Source organism: Phyllobates terribilis, unplaced genomic scaffold (genome assembly GCF_046119375.1).
Source record: "Phyllobates terribilis strain yellow unplaced genomic scaffold, ASM4611937v1 Scaffold_1__5_contigs__length_1240528914, whole genome shotgun sequence".
In the NCBI taxonomy this organism is placed as follows: Eukaryota; Metazoa; Chordata; class Amphibia; order Anura; family Dendrobatidae; genus Phyllobates; species Phyllobates terribilis.
In genome coordinates, this window is record NW_027362761.1 from 434,353,270 (window position 1) to 434,370,830 (window position 17,561).

Consider the following 17,561-nt stretch of genomic DNA (forward strand, 5'->3'; position numbering starts at 1 on the left):
TGCGGTCCAACTCACCCCAAACCATCTCGATTGGGTTCAGGTCTGGTGACGGGGGAGGCCAGGTCATCTGGCGTAGCACCCCATCACTCTCCCTCTTGGTCAACTAGCCCTTGCACAGCCTGAAGGTGTGTTTGGGGTCATTGTCCTGTTGAAAAATAAATGATGGTCCAACTAAACGCAAACCGGATGGAATAGCATGCCGCTGCAAGATACTGTGGTAGCCATGCTGGTTCAGTATGCCTTCAATTTTGAATAAATCCCCAACAGTGTCACCAGCAAAGCACCCCCACACCATCACACCTCCTCCTCTATGCTTCACGGTGGGAACCAGGCAAGTAGAGTCCATCCGTTCACATTTTCTGCGTTGCACAAGACACCATGGTTGGAACTAAAGATCTCAAATTTGGATTCATTAGACCAAAGCACAGATTTCCACTGGTCTAATGTCCATTCCTTATGTTCTTTAGCCCAAACAAATCTCTTCTGCTTGTTGCCTGTCCTTAGCAGTGGTTTCCTAGCAGCTATTTTACCATGAAGGCCTGCTGCACAAAGTCTCCTCTTAACAGTTGTTGAAGAGATGTGTCTGCTGCTAGAACTCTGTGTGGCATTGACCTAGTCTCTAATCTGAGCTGCTGTTAACCTGCGATTTCTGAGGCTGGTGACTCGGATAGACTTGTCCTCAGAAGCAGAGGTGACTCTTGGTCTTCCTTTCCTGGGGCGGTCCTCATGTGAGCCAGTTTCTTTCTAGCGCTTGATGGTTTTTGCAACTGCACTTGGAGACACTTTCAAAGTTTGCGAAAAATTTTCGGACTGACTGACCTTCATTTCTTAAAGTAATGATGGCCACTCGTTTTTCTTTACTTAGCTGCTTTTTTCTTGCCATAATACAAATTCTAACAGTCTATTCAGTAGGACTATCAGCTGTGTATCCACCTCACTTCTGCACGACACAACTGATGCTCCCAACCCCATTTATAAGGCAAGAAATCCCACTTATTAAGCCTGACAGGGCACATCTGTGAAGTGAAAACCATTTCCGGTGACTACCTCTTGAAGCTCATCAAGAGAATGCCAAGAGTGTGCAAAGCAGTCATCAAAGCAAAAGGTGGCTACTTTGAAGAACCTAGAATATAAGACATATTTTCAGTTGTTTCACACTTTTTTGTTAGGTATGTAATTCCACATGTGTTAATTCATAGTTTTGATGCCTTCAGTGTGAATGTACAATTTTCATAGTCATGAAAATACAGAAAAATCTTTAAATGAGAAGGTGTGTCCAAACTTTTGGTCTGTACTGTATATGATCGTATATGAAACCTAATGTATTCTCGAAGGGCAACAACCAACTCAACGCTATTGCTTTATCATAAATATATGGGTGTATTTGTCATTTAATCTAATGCCTAAGGTTTGTTTTTAGATCTCTGTCCATAATTTATCAGTCATTACATGGCCAGGGTCACATGAACATGATTCTCATCCCAGAGAATCTGGTCAACTATGCTAATCACACACTGAACAGAGTTTGATCAGAGTGTGAGCATAGTGTGATCCAATTCTCTCGGATTTAAAGATAGGGAAAACATTTTCTCCATCTCAGATGTCAGATGTTATCTGAGTGCAGTCCGATGTTTTCCACGGACTCATTGACTTGAATGGCCAATCTGAATATCAGATCAAACTGACATGCTGTGATATTTTCCCTCGGACTGGTTTGGTCCAAGAAGAAAATCGGACATGCGCAAAGCCCCATAAAGTAACATTGGTACGAGTGCTATTCGATATATTGTCAGATCGCACTCGGCAGCACACAATTAAATGTCTTTTTAAAGCAAGACTTTTTCCAAGGCAGCAGGCAATATATTGGAAAACCTCATTGCGCTGACAATGAATGACCAAATACAGCTCTGGCAAAAATGAAGAGACCACTGCACAGTTTTCTAAATATCCCCATCTCTACATGTCTGACAGCCATTCCATTCCAGTGTCAGTTGAATTCCAGCCACAGTCCACCTTATTCTACTTAATGTGCGTCTGATTAGGTGATCACCTGAGCCAAATCTTATGTAACGAGGGAAAGTATAAAAAGCACTGCTGTGGTCTTCACAAACCTCTTGCAATAGGACAAGCTGGATGGCAAAACAAGTGCTAGGAATAGCACAAAAGTAATTAGAATGAAGAAATAACTATTAACCATGCCAAAGAAGTTGAAAAGAAAAGTCTTGAGTGAGGAAAAGAAGGGCTCAATTCTGGCTTTACTAGCAGAGGGATACAGTGAGCATCATGTTGCCTCCATCCTTAAAATTTCGAAGACAGCAGTCCATTACAACAAGGTCAAGCAGCAGACATTGGGGACAACAAAGCTACAGACCAGCAGAGGGTGAAAGCGACTGTCCACTGACCGGGATGACCGTCATCTTATTCGAATATCACTCAGCAACCGCAGGATGACATCAAGTGACCTGCAAAAGGAATGGCAAACGGCAGCTGAGGTGAAGTGCACGGCAAGAACAGTTCGTAACAGGCTCCTAGACTCAGGCCTCAAGTCATGTAAAGCTAGAAAAAAGCCTTTCATCAATGAGAAGCAAAGGAGAGCCAGGCTGACGTTTGCCAAAGACCATAAGGATTGGACCATAGGGGACTGGAGTAAGGTAATCTTCTCTGATGAGTCTAATTTTCAGCTTTGCCCAACACCTGGTCGTTTAATGGTTAGACGGAGACCTGGAGAGGCATACAAGCCACAGTGTCTTGCACCCACTGTGAAACTTGGTGGAGGATCGGTGATGATCTGGAAAGCTGGAATTGGGCAGGTTAATCTTTGCGCAGGACGTATGAATCAAGCCGCATGCAAGGTTATCCTTGAAAAACACTTGCTTCCTTCTGCTCAGGCAATGTTCCCCAACTCTGAGGACTGTTTTTTTCCAGCAGGACAATGCCCCATGCCACACAGCTAGGTCAATCAATGTGTGGATGAAGGAGCACCACATCAAGACCCTGTCATGGCCAGCCCAATCTCCAGACCTGAACCCCATTGAAAACCTCTGGAATGTAATCAAGAGGAAGATGGATAGTCACAAGCCATCAAACAAATAAGTACTGCTTAAATGCTTGTGCCAGGTGTGACATAAGGTCACCCAAAAGCAGTGTGAAAGACTGGTGGAAAGCATGCCAAGACGCATGAAAGCTGTTATTAAAAATCATGGTTATTCCACCAAATATTGATTTCTGAACTCTTCCCGAGTTAAAACATGAGTATTGTTGTTTCTAAATGAATAAGAACTTGTTTTCTTTGCATTATTTGAGGTCTGAAAGCACTGTTTATTTTTTTATTATTTTGACGATTTCTCATTTGCTGCAAATAAATACAACATTTTTAGCTTTGAATTTCAGAGACGTTGTCAGTAGTTTATAGGATAAAACAACAATGTACATTTTACTCAAAAATATACCTATAAAGAGAAAAATCTGAGAAAATGAACATTTTGCAGTGGTCTCTTAATTTTTGCCAGAGCTGTACATGACACATTTCTATTTTGTCAAAAATGTCCAATTTCTATTTAAATAATTGATTTATTGGCCATTGGGATGCATTAATGAATTTATTTTCCAGGTTTCAGAATAATTTTTAGTGATTTTATGAGAATAATAGGCAAATAAATTCTTTGTACTTTAAATGGCCCATTTAACTATCCCATATTTAAAGAGAGATTCTTAAAACATAATATTGGGTTGTGCTCTGTTACTTCTCCCTATGTTACCAGTTAGGGGTGTGCCTCTGCACACTCTCATACTGTCCAATCAGTGTTAACAAACTCAGACTCTGAAGGGACACGCCCCTGCAACAAAGAAAATGGTGGCGCCCAGTTATCAACTTGGTCATCTATTTCTAGAAGGAATAACAGAGGAACAGCAGAAAGGAACGTTCTAAGAAAAGGTGCTCCACAATTGTAATGTCATGGGGAATAAAAGTATTTACTAAAACAGACATTTCAGAACTGGTGACAGGTCCACCTTAAGATGTGAATTATGTTTTTTGAAGAGATATTCAGCAAGAGAATAAAGTATTCATCTAAGCTTGAAAAATGTATTAGTTTAGTAGTTTACTTGATGTATTGTGTATTGTTTTTTTTATTTATGTGCCATTCCAGCGATCATAGACAATATCCACTGAGCGACGTTCCCAGACCTAGTGAGGTATACAGTCTAACTATTCACACGGTCTATAAAAGGAATAATATATGCCATGTGGACAGCTCCTTCAGAACTCCTTCAAAGAGAACCACATAAGTGCAAGAGGAAGGAAAGAGGCTGCAACTCCCAGAAGAAAAGAAAAAGTGACCTTTTACTCCACTAACAGAGTCTTTCTCGAAGAGCTTGTTATCAGCTAAAATGTCTTACTAGATTGGTGAATAAAAGGTCACAGGCATACAGAGTACAGCGAGGTCTCATCTACGGGTGCTGTACAACCTCTGAGTTGTATGAAGTTAGAATACCTGGGTGCACAAGGCCAAATATTAGTTCTAACAATATCCCACAAATTACTTTTTAATATTTCTAATGGGGTACTGTTCTTCATATAGATAATAATAATAATAATAATAATAATAATAATAATTAGAATAATTGTAACTTTATTTTAGCACTAACAACCTTTCATATTTAAAGATTCATGGAATATTTACTTCTGCACATTGCGGCTTTAGTACAAGACATGTTTGCTTTCCTCTTGATTTGCATAGCAAACAGGAAAGAATAAAAGGATGTAAAACTGAAAGGTCAAAATATTATTACAGCGAGGTTGAATTGTAGGTCTTCTCTGTAGTCTTGGACGCAGTATTGCAATATTAATACAATCTTACGTTACACTTATAGTTTGATCATTTATTAATATTAACAGTATTCAGTATAGAAACATTTGCTTTCATTTGTTCAGTACATGTTCATGCATTATACATAGAGATATTAGACAAATGGTAGATGCAACGAGCTGGTAGATAATGAGTGAAATCACACAATTACATGTTCTAAAGCCATGGGATATCATTTAAACCTGTCAACAGATGATATTGGCAGAGGTGCGGGTGCTGGGAGACTCAGTGATGCCCGTATTAATTTATTTCATGTTGCATATATGATCATTATTTAGATCAGTCCCTCACAATCAAAGTTGCCTAAGACACATACAGAACATGCACTTGGTCAGTTTTATAGAGCACCATCAGTATATTTTTGGGAAATAAATGGCAGTACGCAGAATAGCATGCAAATCTCTAAATATATATTTTCCTTGGGTGGCAATACAACCAACACTGTGCAGCAAAATACCTACTTACTAAAGCCCCCCCCCCAACCCCTCATACACATTAGACCATTGTTTGACGAATCTGCTGATATGAACGGGGATGGCCGGCAGTTTATATGTATGGAAGCCCCGGACAAATGAATGTTGGGGGAGTTAAGTATCCAGCATTTCTGATCTCGGACTGTTCTCCAGGAGATAAGCCAGAAGTGTTTCTGCAGTGGCTCTCTCAAAGAGAACACAGGAGCACTCGACAGAGAAAGTGCTCCCGTGTATGGGAGAGTCATGCAATCTACTTGCCGGCGAACAATAGGATGAACTATTTGGCCAACAGATATCTAAGGTGTACGGGGGCTAAAGTCACCATGCTGCTCTTATCAGTGGAGTTCCAGCCATTAAAATCAGTTGAGCACATTTAGTTAAGGCAAGTGTTTCAAGCTGAAATGTATGTCAATAGACATACCCTGTAGGGGAACAGAAGCGCACTAGGCCATCGGGTGAGATCCTTTTGGGTACAAGGAACATAAAAGGAAGGTGCTCACCTGAGCAGGTTGTGTGCAGGCAAAACTCCTATGAACACCTGAAAATGTCAGCTGTAGTGTTGAGCCACCCCCGTAGTGTTCGGGTTCGGTTCGGTTCGTCGAACACCGGGATGTTCGAGGAACTGTTCGTCGAACTGTTCGTCGAACACCTTAGAACACCGTCGAACACCGTTAAAACCAATGGCAGGCAAACAAAAACACATAGAAACACATAGAAAACACCTGCAAAGGTGTCCAAAAGCTGACAAACTGCTCAGAAGACACTCTCTTTAAAAAAGCCGGCCGGCAAATTCAGCAGCGGCATACACCGGTACCCGACAATTTAGACAAGAAGGAATAGAGCATCACACATAGATTAGATAGATAGAAACATGTCAGTCACACATATAAGAAGCACAGTGACAGTGTTGGTTACTGCACTTGTCATTTAGTGTAAAGGATTTATTAAAAAAAATATTAGTGTTTTCATGCACCGTCTCTTTAAAAAAGCCGGCCGGCAATTCAGCATCTGTACCCGACAATTTAGAACAGAAAGAATAGAGCTTCACACATAGATTAGATAGATAGAAACATGTCAGTCACATATATAATAAGTACAGTGATAGTGTTGCTTACTGTACTTGTCATTTAGTGTAAAGGATTCATTTAAAAAAATAATAGTGTTTTCATGCACTGTCTCTTTAAAAAAGCCGGCCGGCAATTCAGCAGCGGTACCCGACAATTTAGAACAGAAAGATAGAGCATCACACATAGATTAGATAGATAGAAACATGTCAGTCACATATATATGAAGTACAGTGATAGTGTTGGTTACTGTACTTGTCATTTAGTATTAAAATAAAGGATTTATTATTAAAAAAATTGGCGTGGGGTTCCCCTTAATTTTAGGCTCTAGCGGAGGTTAAGCAGACGGCTGGGGCAGATGTTTGAAGCCTGGGAAGGGGGTAATACCCACGGAGCTTCCCAGGCTACTAATATCAGCCCCCAGCTGAATACATAGCCTTTACTAGCTATTAAAATGGGGGACCCCCCCAAAAAAATGACGTGGGGTCCCCCCTAATTTAATAGCTAGCAAAGGCTAGGCAGACAGCTGGGGGCTGATATTAATAGCCCAGGAAGGGAGCCATGAATATTGGCCCCCTCCCAGGCTAGAAACACCAGCCGTCAGCCGCCCCAGAAATGGCGCATTCATAGGATGCGCCAATTCTGGCACTTAGCCTCGCTCTTCCACGCTGCCCTGGTGCGGTGGCAGGGGGTAATAGGGTTGGGGTTGATGTCAGCTTATAATGCCAGCTGACATCAAGCCCAGGTTAGTAATGGAGAGGCGTCTATAAGACACCCCCATTACTAACCCCATAGTCAAAGTTAAAAAAAACACAAACACCCAGAATAAAGTCCTTTAATTGAAATAAAGACACAATCCTTTATTGTTCTAAATTAAACCATACTTACCATCACGCCCATTCCAGCTGAAGCCAACGATCTCCTGCAATAAAAGAAAAATAATAAAGCAACCTCATCCTTACCTTTCCATGGTTCCCACGACAGCTTCAGCTCTGCTACATCGAGATGACAGGCTGGACCGCAGCAGAACGCTGCCATCCAGCCTGTCATCCCGCAGACGCTGAGAAGCGCAGGCTTGCTTGCGCTGCTCAGCGTCTCTCTGTGACGACATCCAGATGAGCCGAGTTCATGTCCAATGAACTCGGCTCACCTCATGCACGTCACTGACAGCGTGGGAAAATTCTCACGCTGAAGCGCTGATTGCAGGAGAATTTTCCCACGCTGTCAGTGACGTGCAGGAGGTGAGCTGAGTTCATTGGACATGAGCTCACCTCATGCACATCACTGACAGCGTGGGAGAATTCTCCTGCACTCAGCACTTCAGCATGAGAATTTTCCCACGCTGTCAGTGACGTGCATGATGTGAGCCGAGTTCATTGGACATGACCTCGGCTCATCTGGATGCCGTCACAGCGAGACAGTGAGGAGCGCAAGCATGCCTGCGTTTCTCAGTGTCTGCGGGATGACAGACTGGATGGCAGCGTTCTGCTGCGGTCCAGCCAGTCATCTCGATGTAGCAGAGCTGAAGCTGTCGTGGGAACCATGGAAAGGTAAGGATGAGGTTGGTTTATTATTTTTCTTTTATTGCAGGAGATCGTTGGCTTCAGCTGGAATGGGTGTGATGGTAAGTATGGTTTAATTTAGAACAATAAAGAATTGTGTCTTTATTTCAATTAAAGGACTTTATTCTGGGTGTTGTGTTTTTTTTAAATACTTTACTAGAAATTCATGGCGGTCATGTCTAATACTGGCGTGACCCCATGAATTTTGGGCTTGGGGCCAGCTGATAATACCAAGCTGGCCCTAACCCCTTTATTACCCAGTGAGCCACCGCACCAGGGCCCTGGATGAGTTGGGTACAGCGCCAGAAGATGGCGCTTCTATGAACGCGCCATTTTCCGGGGTGGCTGCGGACTGCAATTTGTAGCGGGGGGGGGCCCAGAAAGCTTGGGCCTCCCTGCGCTGCAGATTCCAGCCCCCAGCTGCCTAGTTGTACCTGGCTTGACACAAAAATAGGGCGACGCCCCACGTACTTTTTTTTAAATTATTTCATGAAATTCATGAAATAATTAAGAAAAAAAGGCCTTCCCTATATTGTTGTGTCCGGCCAGGTACAAATAGGCAGCTGGTGGTTGGGGGCAGCCCGTTCCTGCCTGCTGTACCTGGCTGGACACAAATATAGTGCGAAGCCCCACTTCAATTTTTTTTAATTATTTCATGAAATTCATTAAATAATTAAGAAAAAAAGGGCTTCCCTATATTGTTGTGTCCGGCCAGGTACAAATAGGCAGCTGGTGGATGGGGGCAGCCCATTCCTGCCTGCTGTACCTGGCTGGACACAAATATAGTGCGAAGCCCCACTTCAATTTTTTTAAATTATTTCAGGAAATTCATGAAATAATTTAAAAAAAATTGACGTGGGGCTTCGCACTATATTTGTGTCCAGCCAGGTACAGCAGGCAGGAACGGGCTGCCCCCAAGCACCAGCTGCCTATTTGTACCTGGCCGGACACAACAATATAGGGAAGCCCTTTTTTAATTATTTCATGAAATAATTTAAAGAAAATTGACGTGGGGCTTCGCTCTGTTTTTGTGTCCAGCCAGGTACAACTAGGCAGCTGGGGGCTGGAATCCGCAGCGCAGGGAGGCCCAAGCTTTCTGGGCCACCCCCGCTGCAAATTGCAGTCCGCAGCCACCCCGGAAAATGGCGCGTTCATAGAAGCGCCATCTTCTGGCGCTGTACCCAACTCATCCAGGGCCCTGATGCGGTGGCTCACTGGGTAATAAAGGGGTTAGGGCCAGCTTGGCATTATCAGCTGGCCCTAAGCCCGAAATTCATGGGGTCACGCCAATATTAGACATGACCACCATGAATTTCTAGTAAAGTATTTAAAAAAAACACAACACCCAGAAAAAAGTCCTTTAATTGAAATAAACACACAATTCTTTATTGTTCTAAATTAAACCATACTTACCATCACGCCCATTCCAGCTGAAGCGAACGATCTCCTGAAATAAAAGAAAAATAATAAAGCAACATCATCCTTACCTTTCCATGGTTCCCATGACAGCTTCAGTTCTGCTACATCGAGATGACAGGCTGGACCGCAGCAGAACGCTGCCATCCAGCCTGTCATCCCGCAGACACTGAGAAGCGCAGGCTTGCTTGCGCTCCACAGTGTCTCTCTGTGAGGGCATCCAGATGAGCCGAGTTAATGTCCAATGAACTCGGCTCACCTCATGCACGTCACTGACAGCGTGGGAAAATTCTCCTGCACTCAGCGCTTCAGCGTGGGAGAATTCTCACACTGAAGCGCTGAGTGCAGGAGAATTCTCCCACGCTGTCAGTGACGTGCAGGAGGTGAGCTGAGTTCATTGGACATGAGCTCACCTTATGCACGTCACTGACAGCGTGGGAAAATTCTCCTGCACTCAGCGCTTCAGCGGGAGAATTCTCACGCTGAAGCGCTGAGTGCAGGAGAATTCTCCCACGCTGTCAGTGACGTGCAGGAGGTGAGCTGAGTTCATTGGACATGAGCTCACCTTATGCACGTCACTGACAGCGTGGGAGAATTCTCCTGCACTCACCGCTTCAGCGTGAGAATTTTCCCACGCTGTCAGTGACGTGCATGAGGTGAGCCGAGTTCATTGGACATGAACTCGGCTCATCTGGATGTCGTCACAGAGAGACGCTGAGCAGCGCAAGCAAGCCTGCGCTTCTCAGTGTCTGCGGGATGAGAGGCTGGATGGCAGCGTTCTGCTGCGGTCCAGCCTGTCATCTCGATGTAGCAGAGCTGAAGCTGTCGTGGGAACCATGGAAAGGTAAGGATGAGGTTGCTTTATTATTTTTCTTTTATTGCAGGAGATCGTTGGCTTCAGCTGGAATGGGCGTGACGGTAAGTATGGTTTAATTTAGAACAATAAAGGATTGTGTCTTTATTTCAATTAAAGGACTTTATTCTGGGTGTTTGTGTTTTTTTTACCTTTGACTATGGGGTTAGTAATGGGGGTGTCTTATAGACGCCTCTCCATTACTAACCTGGGCTTGATGTCAGCTGGCATTATAAGCTGACATCAACCCCAACCCTATTACCCCCTGCCACCGCACCAGGGCAGCGTGGAAGAGCGAGGCTAAGTGCCAGAATTGGCGCATCCTATGAATGCGCCATTTCTGGGGCGGCTGACGGCTGGTGTTTCTAGCCTGGGAGGGGGCCAATATTCATGGCTCCCTTCCTGGGCTATTAATATCAGCCCCCAGCTGTCTGCCTAGCCTTTGCTAGCTATTAAATTAGGGGGGACCCCACGTCATTTTTTTGGGGGGGTCCCCCATTTTAATAGCTAGTAAAGGCTATGTATTCAGCTGGGGGCTGATATTAGTAGCCTGGGAAGCTCCGTGGGTATTACCCCCTTCCCAGGCTTCAAACATCTGCCCCAGCCGTCTGCTTAACCTCCGCTAGAGCCTAAAATTAAGGGGAACCCCACGCCAATTTTTTTAATAATAAATCCTTTATTTTAATACTAAATGACAAGTACAGTAACCAACACTGTCACTGTACTTCATATATATGTGACTGACATGTTTCTATCTATCTAATCTATGTGTGAAGCTCTATTCTGTCTGTTATAAATTGTCGGGTACCGCTGCTGAATTGCCGGCCGGCTTTTTTAAAGAGACGGTGCATGAAAACACTATTATTTTTTTTGATAAATCCTTTACGCTAAATGACAAGTACAGTAAGCAACACTGTCACTGTACTTCGTATATATGTGGCTGACATGTTTCTATCTATCTAATCTATGTATGATGCTCTATTCTGTCTGTTATAAATTGTCGGGTACCGCTGCTGAATTGCCGGCCGGCTTTTTTAAAGAGACGGTGCATGAAAACACTATTATTTTTTTTGATAAATCCTTTACGCTAAATGACAAGTACAGTAAGCAGCACTTTCACTGTACTTCGTATATATGTGGCTGACATGTTTCTATCTATCTAATCTATGTGTGAAGCTCTATTCTGTCTGTTATAAATTGTCGGGTACCGCTGCTGAATTGCCGGCCGGCTTTTTTAAAGAGACGGTGCATGAAAACACTATTATTTTTTTTGATAAATCCTTTACGCTAAATGACAAGTACAGTAAGCAACACTGTCACTGTACTTCGTATATATGTGGCTGACATGTTTCTATCTATCTAATCTATGTATGATGCTCTATTCTGTCTGTTATAAATTGTCGGGTACCGCTGCTGAATTGCCGGCCGGCTTTTTTAAAGAGACGGTGCATGAAAACACTATTATTTTTTTTGATAAATCCTTTACGCTAAATGACAAGTACAGTAAGCAGCACTTTCACTGTACTTCGTATATATGTGGCTGACATGTTTCTATCTATCTAATCTATGTGTGAAGCTCTATTCTTTCTGTTATAAATTGTCGGGTACCGCTGCTGAATTGCCGGCCGGCTTTTTTAAAGAGACGGTGCATGAAAACACTATTATTTTTTTTGATAAATCCTTTACGCTAAATGACAAGTACAGTAAGCAGCACTTTCACTGTACTTCGTATATATGTGGCTGACATGTTTATATCTATCTAATCTATGTGGGATACTCTATTCTTTCGGTTCTAAATTGTCGGGTACAGGTGTATGCCGCTGCTGAATTGCCGGCTTTTCATGTTTCACTGTTGGCACTGTTCCCATCGATTTGGGCAATCACTGTAATGCCACAACCACCATGGCTGTGGCATTACAGTGAGTGGCAGACAATCCCTGCATGATTGGTGCTCTAAATAGCGCCAGACATGCAGGACACGCTTTTGGTGCACGAACAGTTATCGAACATAACCTCGAACAGCCGAATTTTTTGCAAATCGTTCGGGTTCGTCGAACAACTCGAACACCGCCCAAAACAGCTCGAATTTGAGATTGGCGAACAGTTCTAGTCGAACAACGCTCATCTCTAGTCAGCTGTTGCTGCAGTGTGGCTGGGGGATGATCTCCCACCGGATAGTTGACCAATTTAGACGATAACTCGATATCAGGCTGCACTGCTGTAATACAGAATCCTTAGGACCAAGATGAGTTGAATGATTTTTATTTCCACAAGGAGTTTCAACGCTGGATTAATGTCTTTTTCAAATGAAAAAAACATTCATCTCATTTTGGGCCTAAGGATTCTGTATTACAGCAGCGCAGCCTGATATCATGCTATCGTCCAAATTGGTCAATAGACTATCATAGATTTCCGTTATAATTTATGCCATCTTCTTTCAGAAATTATAGTAAATACAACAGACCCTGTCCCCTCCTGCAAGGCACTATACATTTTTTTCTAAAGTAGTGCGGGTGACTGAGGAATGCAAAAAGTCACACATTTATTGAGCAAATATGGCTTGCAGATAAAAATATGCAACCTTACGTCGCAGTTGTGTCCACAACAGTCATTCAAAAATGTTCCTTCAATTGAGTGTTCATAGTTGGACATTCCTAGCAGTAACAAACTCCTGAGGGTGATCATGGCCAGAAGGATTTTGTCATTTCGCAAATTCCCAGAAGAATCCTCACCCAGGATTGCTACTTCCTGTAGGTGGCACTAGAGTTCTAGTCCTCTTCCTCTCTGAAGAGACAATTTGCATATTTCCCAGAGGAGCATTGTGGCTTTAAAAATCTCCTCACCGTGACATGCTTAGCATGTTGCTCTCCGCAAGGAGAAATGTTGACCCTTTGATACCGGTCTGATGACTCTCACCCAGCCAAACCAGAACTCATGCTTTGCACTGACGAGGGGCAGTACCCCCGAAACACAGTGTCTGCAAATTGAGTTTCTGGTTCTGGCTTATATCCTAAGTCATGTGATAAGGCTCGTTAAAGGGTCACTATTGACTTTTAGGATTGCTACTTCCTGTAGGTGGCACTAGAGTTCAAGTCCTCTTCCTCTCTGAAGAGACAATTTGCATATACTCACCCATGAATCCTCCAGATGATACCTTCTAACTGTTCTTAAACTAGAAACCTCTTTAACAACGTATGTGATTTTATAGAGAGAATCTAAGTTATTATTATCAGACTTATTCTCTCAACCCAGGAAACAATTGTCAATGGGTAATAAAGAGAAATCTAATGAAAATTGCTTTGAATATTTAACTATAATCTAAAAGAGCTCACTGCTCTTTCACATGCCTAAAATTCTAATTGCATTTATAAAGTTCTTGATTATCCGAGTATGTAACAATTAACTCTGGGTAATAGCAAGGCTTTTCTATACCCAGGAAGAAAATTTAGTTTTCTGCTTAACCCTCTATCTAAATACCCTTGTCAAAGAAATGTGGCTGGTTGGTTCCTCTGCCACGTAGCTTTCATTGCAGATGTCCAGCTGCCTCCTAGCTATACTCCAGCTTGAGCATTTATATAGTTTTATGTGGTAGAATTGTTTGGGGACAACATCATTTTTGACTCATCATGTAGATTATGTTTGTCCCAGTCACTTGTTTTCCTGTAGAGTAAGTTATTTTTTATGTCAAACTGAAGAAAGCTGCGTGTTAAATGAATTGACACACGGGATGTGTTGATTATTATATTGTGCCAAGTAATTCCTTTGCTCATCTCACTTCTAAAGACACTTCTAGATATAAAGCTGATACATCAGAACACAACGCTAGTAGGATCTATGAGGAAACAAAGTGATTGTAATAATCTTATTCTATTTAAAACAGCTACTAAACAAATTCCTTATAGAAATCCTTTGATAGGGTTTGATTATATTACCTTTAGAGTTGAGAAAATCTCCCTAAGTTACAGGGGGAAATTTTGATTTGCATCAAATCTGATGCAAATAAAATTTCCCAGGAAGGCGTTAAAAAAATCTTGTACTGACCTTTCCTTGGCCCTTCACGCACCTGTCCCGTTGCTGAAAAGTTTTCCAATCGGCTCTTGTGTCTTCTTTCTTTTTATCTTCTACCTTCCTTCTTCCTTTCTGGCCAAGTGTTCTATTCACTAGACTACTTGTCATCATTAATGATATACGTCATTTCGCCTGAGTTCAGGTGGGGCGCGATGCACGTCATCGATGTACATGGCACACTACATAATGGTGCGGGACCTACTGGATGGAAGACCAGGCCAGAAGACAGATAGAGAAAATAGAAGTTTGAAGATGGAAGAGCCAATTGGCTCATTGGTGATGGCAGGACAGATAAGGGAGACATGAGTAGACAGAAAAATGGTGGTCTCTCAGCCCCAATTGTTCTGGATTCACCCAAAGCAGTTCACAAAAAAAATTAATTCTGGTGCGTCTAAATTTTTTATTTCAAATTCCAGGTGAATTAGATTCACCTTGAATCAATTTGCTCATCTCATTTTGTGTTATTTATCTTCAGTCTGAACATAAGGCAACCATATAATTTAGATACTGCCATACACATGATGCATGCTCTGCCAAGCTTGAATGTGTTCTCAGTAGGAAAAGGAGAATAAGATGCTGCCAGATACCTGGCTACAAAAAGGAAACAAAGGAATATGGTGTAATTCAACTTGTCTGACCTCCGTACACATTAGATCATCGGCCGGAGTAAGTGGATTCCATGAGAAATAGTTTAATGTGTATGGAGTCTACAGTATCTGTATGAATGTCTCTTACTCAAGGAATTGTCCAAGACTAGAAAAAAAAGCATCTGCTCTTTAATAATATGAATTAAAGCTTGGTGAGATGTTTTGGTGAAATGGTCTAGAAGGGAACCTACTACTCCGCATATGTAGTAAAAACTATCTCCTTTATTAATGCAAGAACGAGGCATATCTGAAAAAACATATAGAAACATGTCAATATGCTAAGAAATCCTAAAACTCTATACCTTACGCAGAGAGCATTTATAAAAGTAGGAGATGCAAATGTACTTATTATTACGCCATCGGAGCGGAGTTGGCGTTTTTTGATTGGTCACCATAAGATCATAGAATACTGAGGGAACAATAGACCAAATAGATGATGTAATAGACTAGTTATTAATAATGCAATGATGAAATAATAAAGACGTAATTTTTCTATAAGCCTTTATGAAAAGTGTCATAAGTAATTACAACCTCCTCTGGATTTTGAAAATTAGAACCAATCAGCAAATGTAAGCATCATATTCATTTTCAGTACCACAAAATTAGTTAAGTTCAAATGTTTTAGTCTCTGTACCGATTTGACTGTAGTACAGTGTTATTTGTCTAGAGGTGACCATGGTCCATAACAGTGTAAGTGGCACAATAGGTAAAAATACACTTTTATATAGTGAGAGCAGAGGGAAATCTATTTATTGGAATCGGATCTTAAAATATTACTAAAACACTCTTTCTCTCTTTGCTCTTCAGCTTCAGCAATCCCAGACAATGGAAGAAGATCCTGCTTAAAACTCAAAGTCTACGTACGGCCACAAAGTAAGTGTTTCCACCTGCTTTAATGAGAGGCCACAAATGCATGTTATAACGTGTGCTACAAGGAGGAGCCTTCAAGTTTTTATTGTAAAGCCTTGTGTGATACCTCAACATCTGTGGTTCTTTTTGCATTATAATTTCTAATCATTCATCACTGAGCATTATTAAATACAGGCCACTTGCTAACTTGTTGTTTCTCAAATGTTGTCTATGTCTAGTTTATACAAAGAAAAGCTAAATTTGGCATTCAAAGAGATGCCCTGTAGATCAAAGTAACACAATAAAAAAAAATGTATTTAAAACTAAAAAAAAAAAAGAAAGAAAAAACAAACAAACAAAAATAAAAAGAGATAAACAAAAGTGATGGAGTTTAAACGATCTCACTAACGTATTTGGCTGTTATCTCTATTTTTATTATAGACAGCTGTTTGAAAACTATAGGTGTTCATGACCGTGTTTTCGATGTTAACGACAAAGTAGAAAATTCATTAGAACCAGCAGGTTAGTATGCTTAGAGAATATCTTTTAACCAATTTATCCTTCCCTTTGGTCTTTCTTATTTCCAGCCTTGCATGTCTTGCATGATATCGGTGCTATTGCTGTCATGGTAAACCTCATTTCCTTGAGTGCTATGAAGTGCATGAAAGACACGACTGTGTTTCCTGAATGTCTTGTTTATGCCGATGTTGGTAAACATGTTATTGTTATGGCCCATCCACAAGCTTGTCTTTGTATGTCTTTTTGCATGCCGATGCCTCAAGTCCCTCCGTTTTATGTATGTAGATGACAAGTCTTCTAATCTATGTTTTGTTGTTCTTCTGTGTATAATGAATAGATGACGTGTTGTCGTATTGATCTACATAACACTACCGCATGACTAAATACACCCCTCTCACACCCCTCTTTGTAACCTCGAAATCTGTACTTGTCTTTGTATGTGTCAGTTTTTCTGTATTGATCATTATGACTAAACAATCTAGCAACATAACACTTTCTGGCTCAAACATATAATTTGGTGGCAGTGCCCACTATTCAGATTATCATTCAGATTATCAGAATAGAGACATAATAAAATACATTTTAATGTAAAACTCCATCATTGTTTACTTGTTTATAACCATCAATGTTTCATGGTAGGAAAATTCTGTGTATTTTGTTTGACATGTTTTTTCCATTAATTTAATACAATAATTATTTCAAATAATATACTGTAGCATTCCTTCAGCAAGGTCAATAGGTTTTGATTCTTTAAATTACAGTTGTTTGGGTTTTGCAACATCCTAAACAATCCCAAATAAACACTCTTCAGGCTCAGATCTGAATACCCTTATATCAGAACAAAGGAATAACTAGTATATTAGTGTTTGTCTCTTGAAGAAGTCCTATGTTTAATGACCTATCAAAGGGAATCTGTCACCAAGTTTTTACTACCTCATGTGAGAACTCCATAATGTAGGTAAAGAAACCCTGATTCCAACGATGTATCACATAGTTTACTCGGTGCAGCAATTGTGACACAATCAGAGTTCTCAGATGCAGCTTTTAGCAGAGCTCAGATAGCTGACCCCGCCCTCTCCAGGCTCTCTATGTACAATGTCTATAGACAGTGAGCTGCTTATCACAGGAGGAGGCGGAGTCAGACTAGCAGTCGCGTAAGCATCAGACCTGACAGTGATAATGTCCTTGTGATAAAACCTTCATTGTAAGCAAACTAAAGCACACAGCTTAATAAGTGACACA

The 17,561-nt window shown here is 41.5% G+C and overlaps 1 protein-coding gene across 4 annotated transcripts in view; it reads left to right on the forward strand.

Moving 5' to 3' along the window:
* EFNA5 (ephrin A5) overlaps positions 1–17,561 on the forward strand; it is a 547,216-nt gene that overhangs the window by 482,452 nt on the left and 47,203 nt on the right. For 3 of the 4 annotated variants that reach the window (XM_073677599.1, XM_073677616.1, XM_073677610.1), the window contains exons 4-5: positions 15,759–15,824; positions 16,242–16,322. In XM_073677599.1, the coding sequence (XP_073533700.1) occupies positions 15,759–15,824; positions 16,242–16,322 (147 nt within the window). The remainder of the gene's footprint in view (positions 1–15,758; positions 15,825–16,241; positions 16,323–17,561) is intronic. The other variant, XM_073677626.1, reaches the window with a different exon arrangement.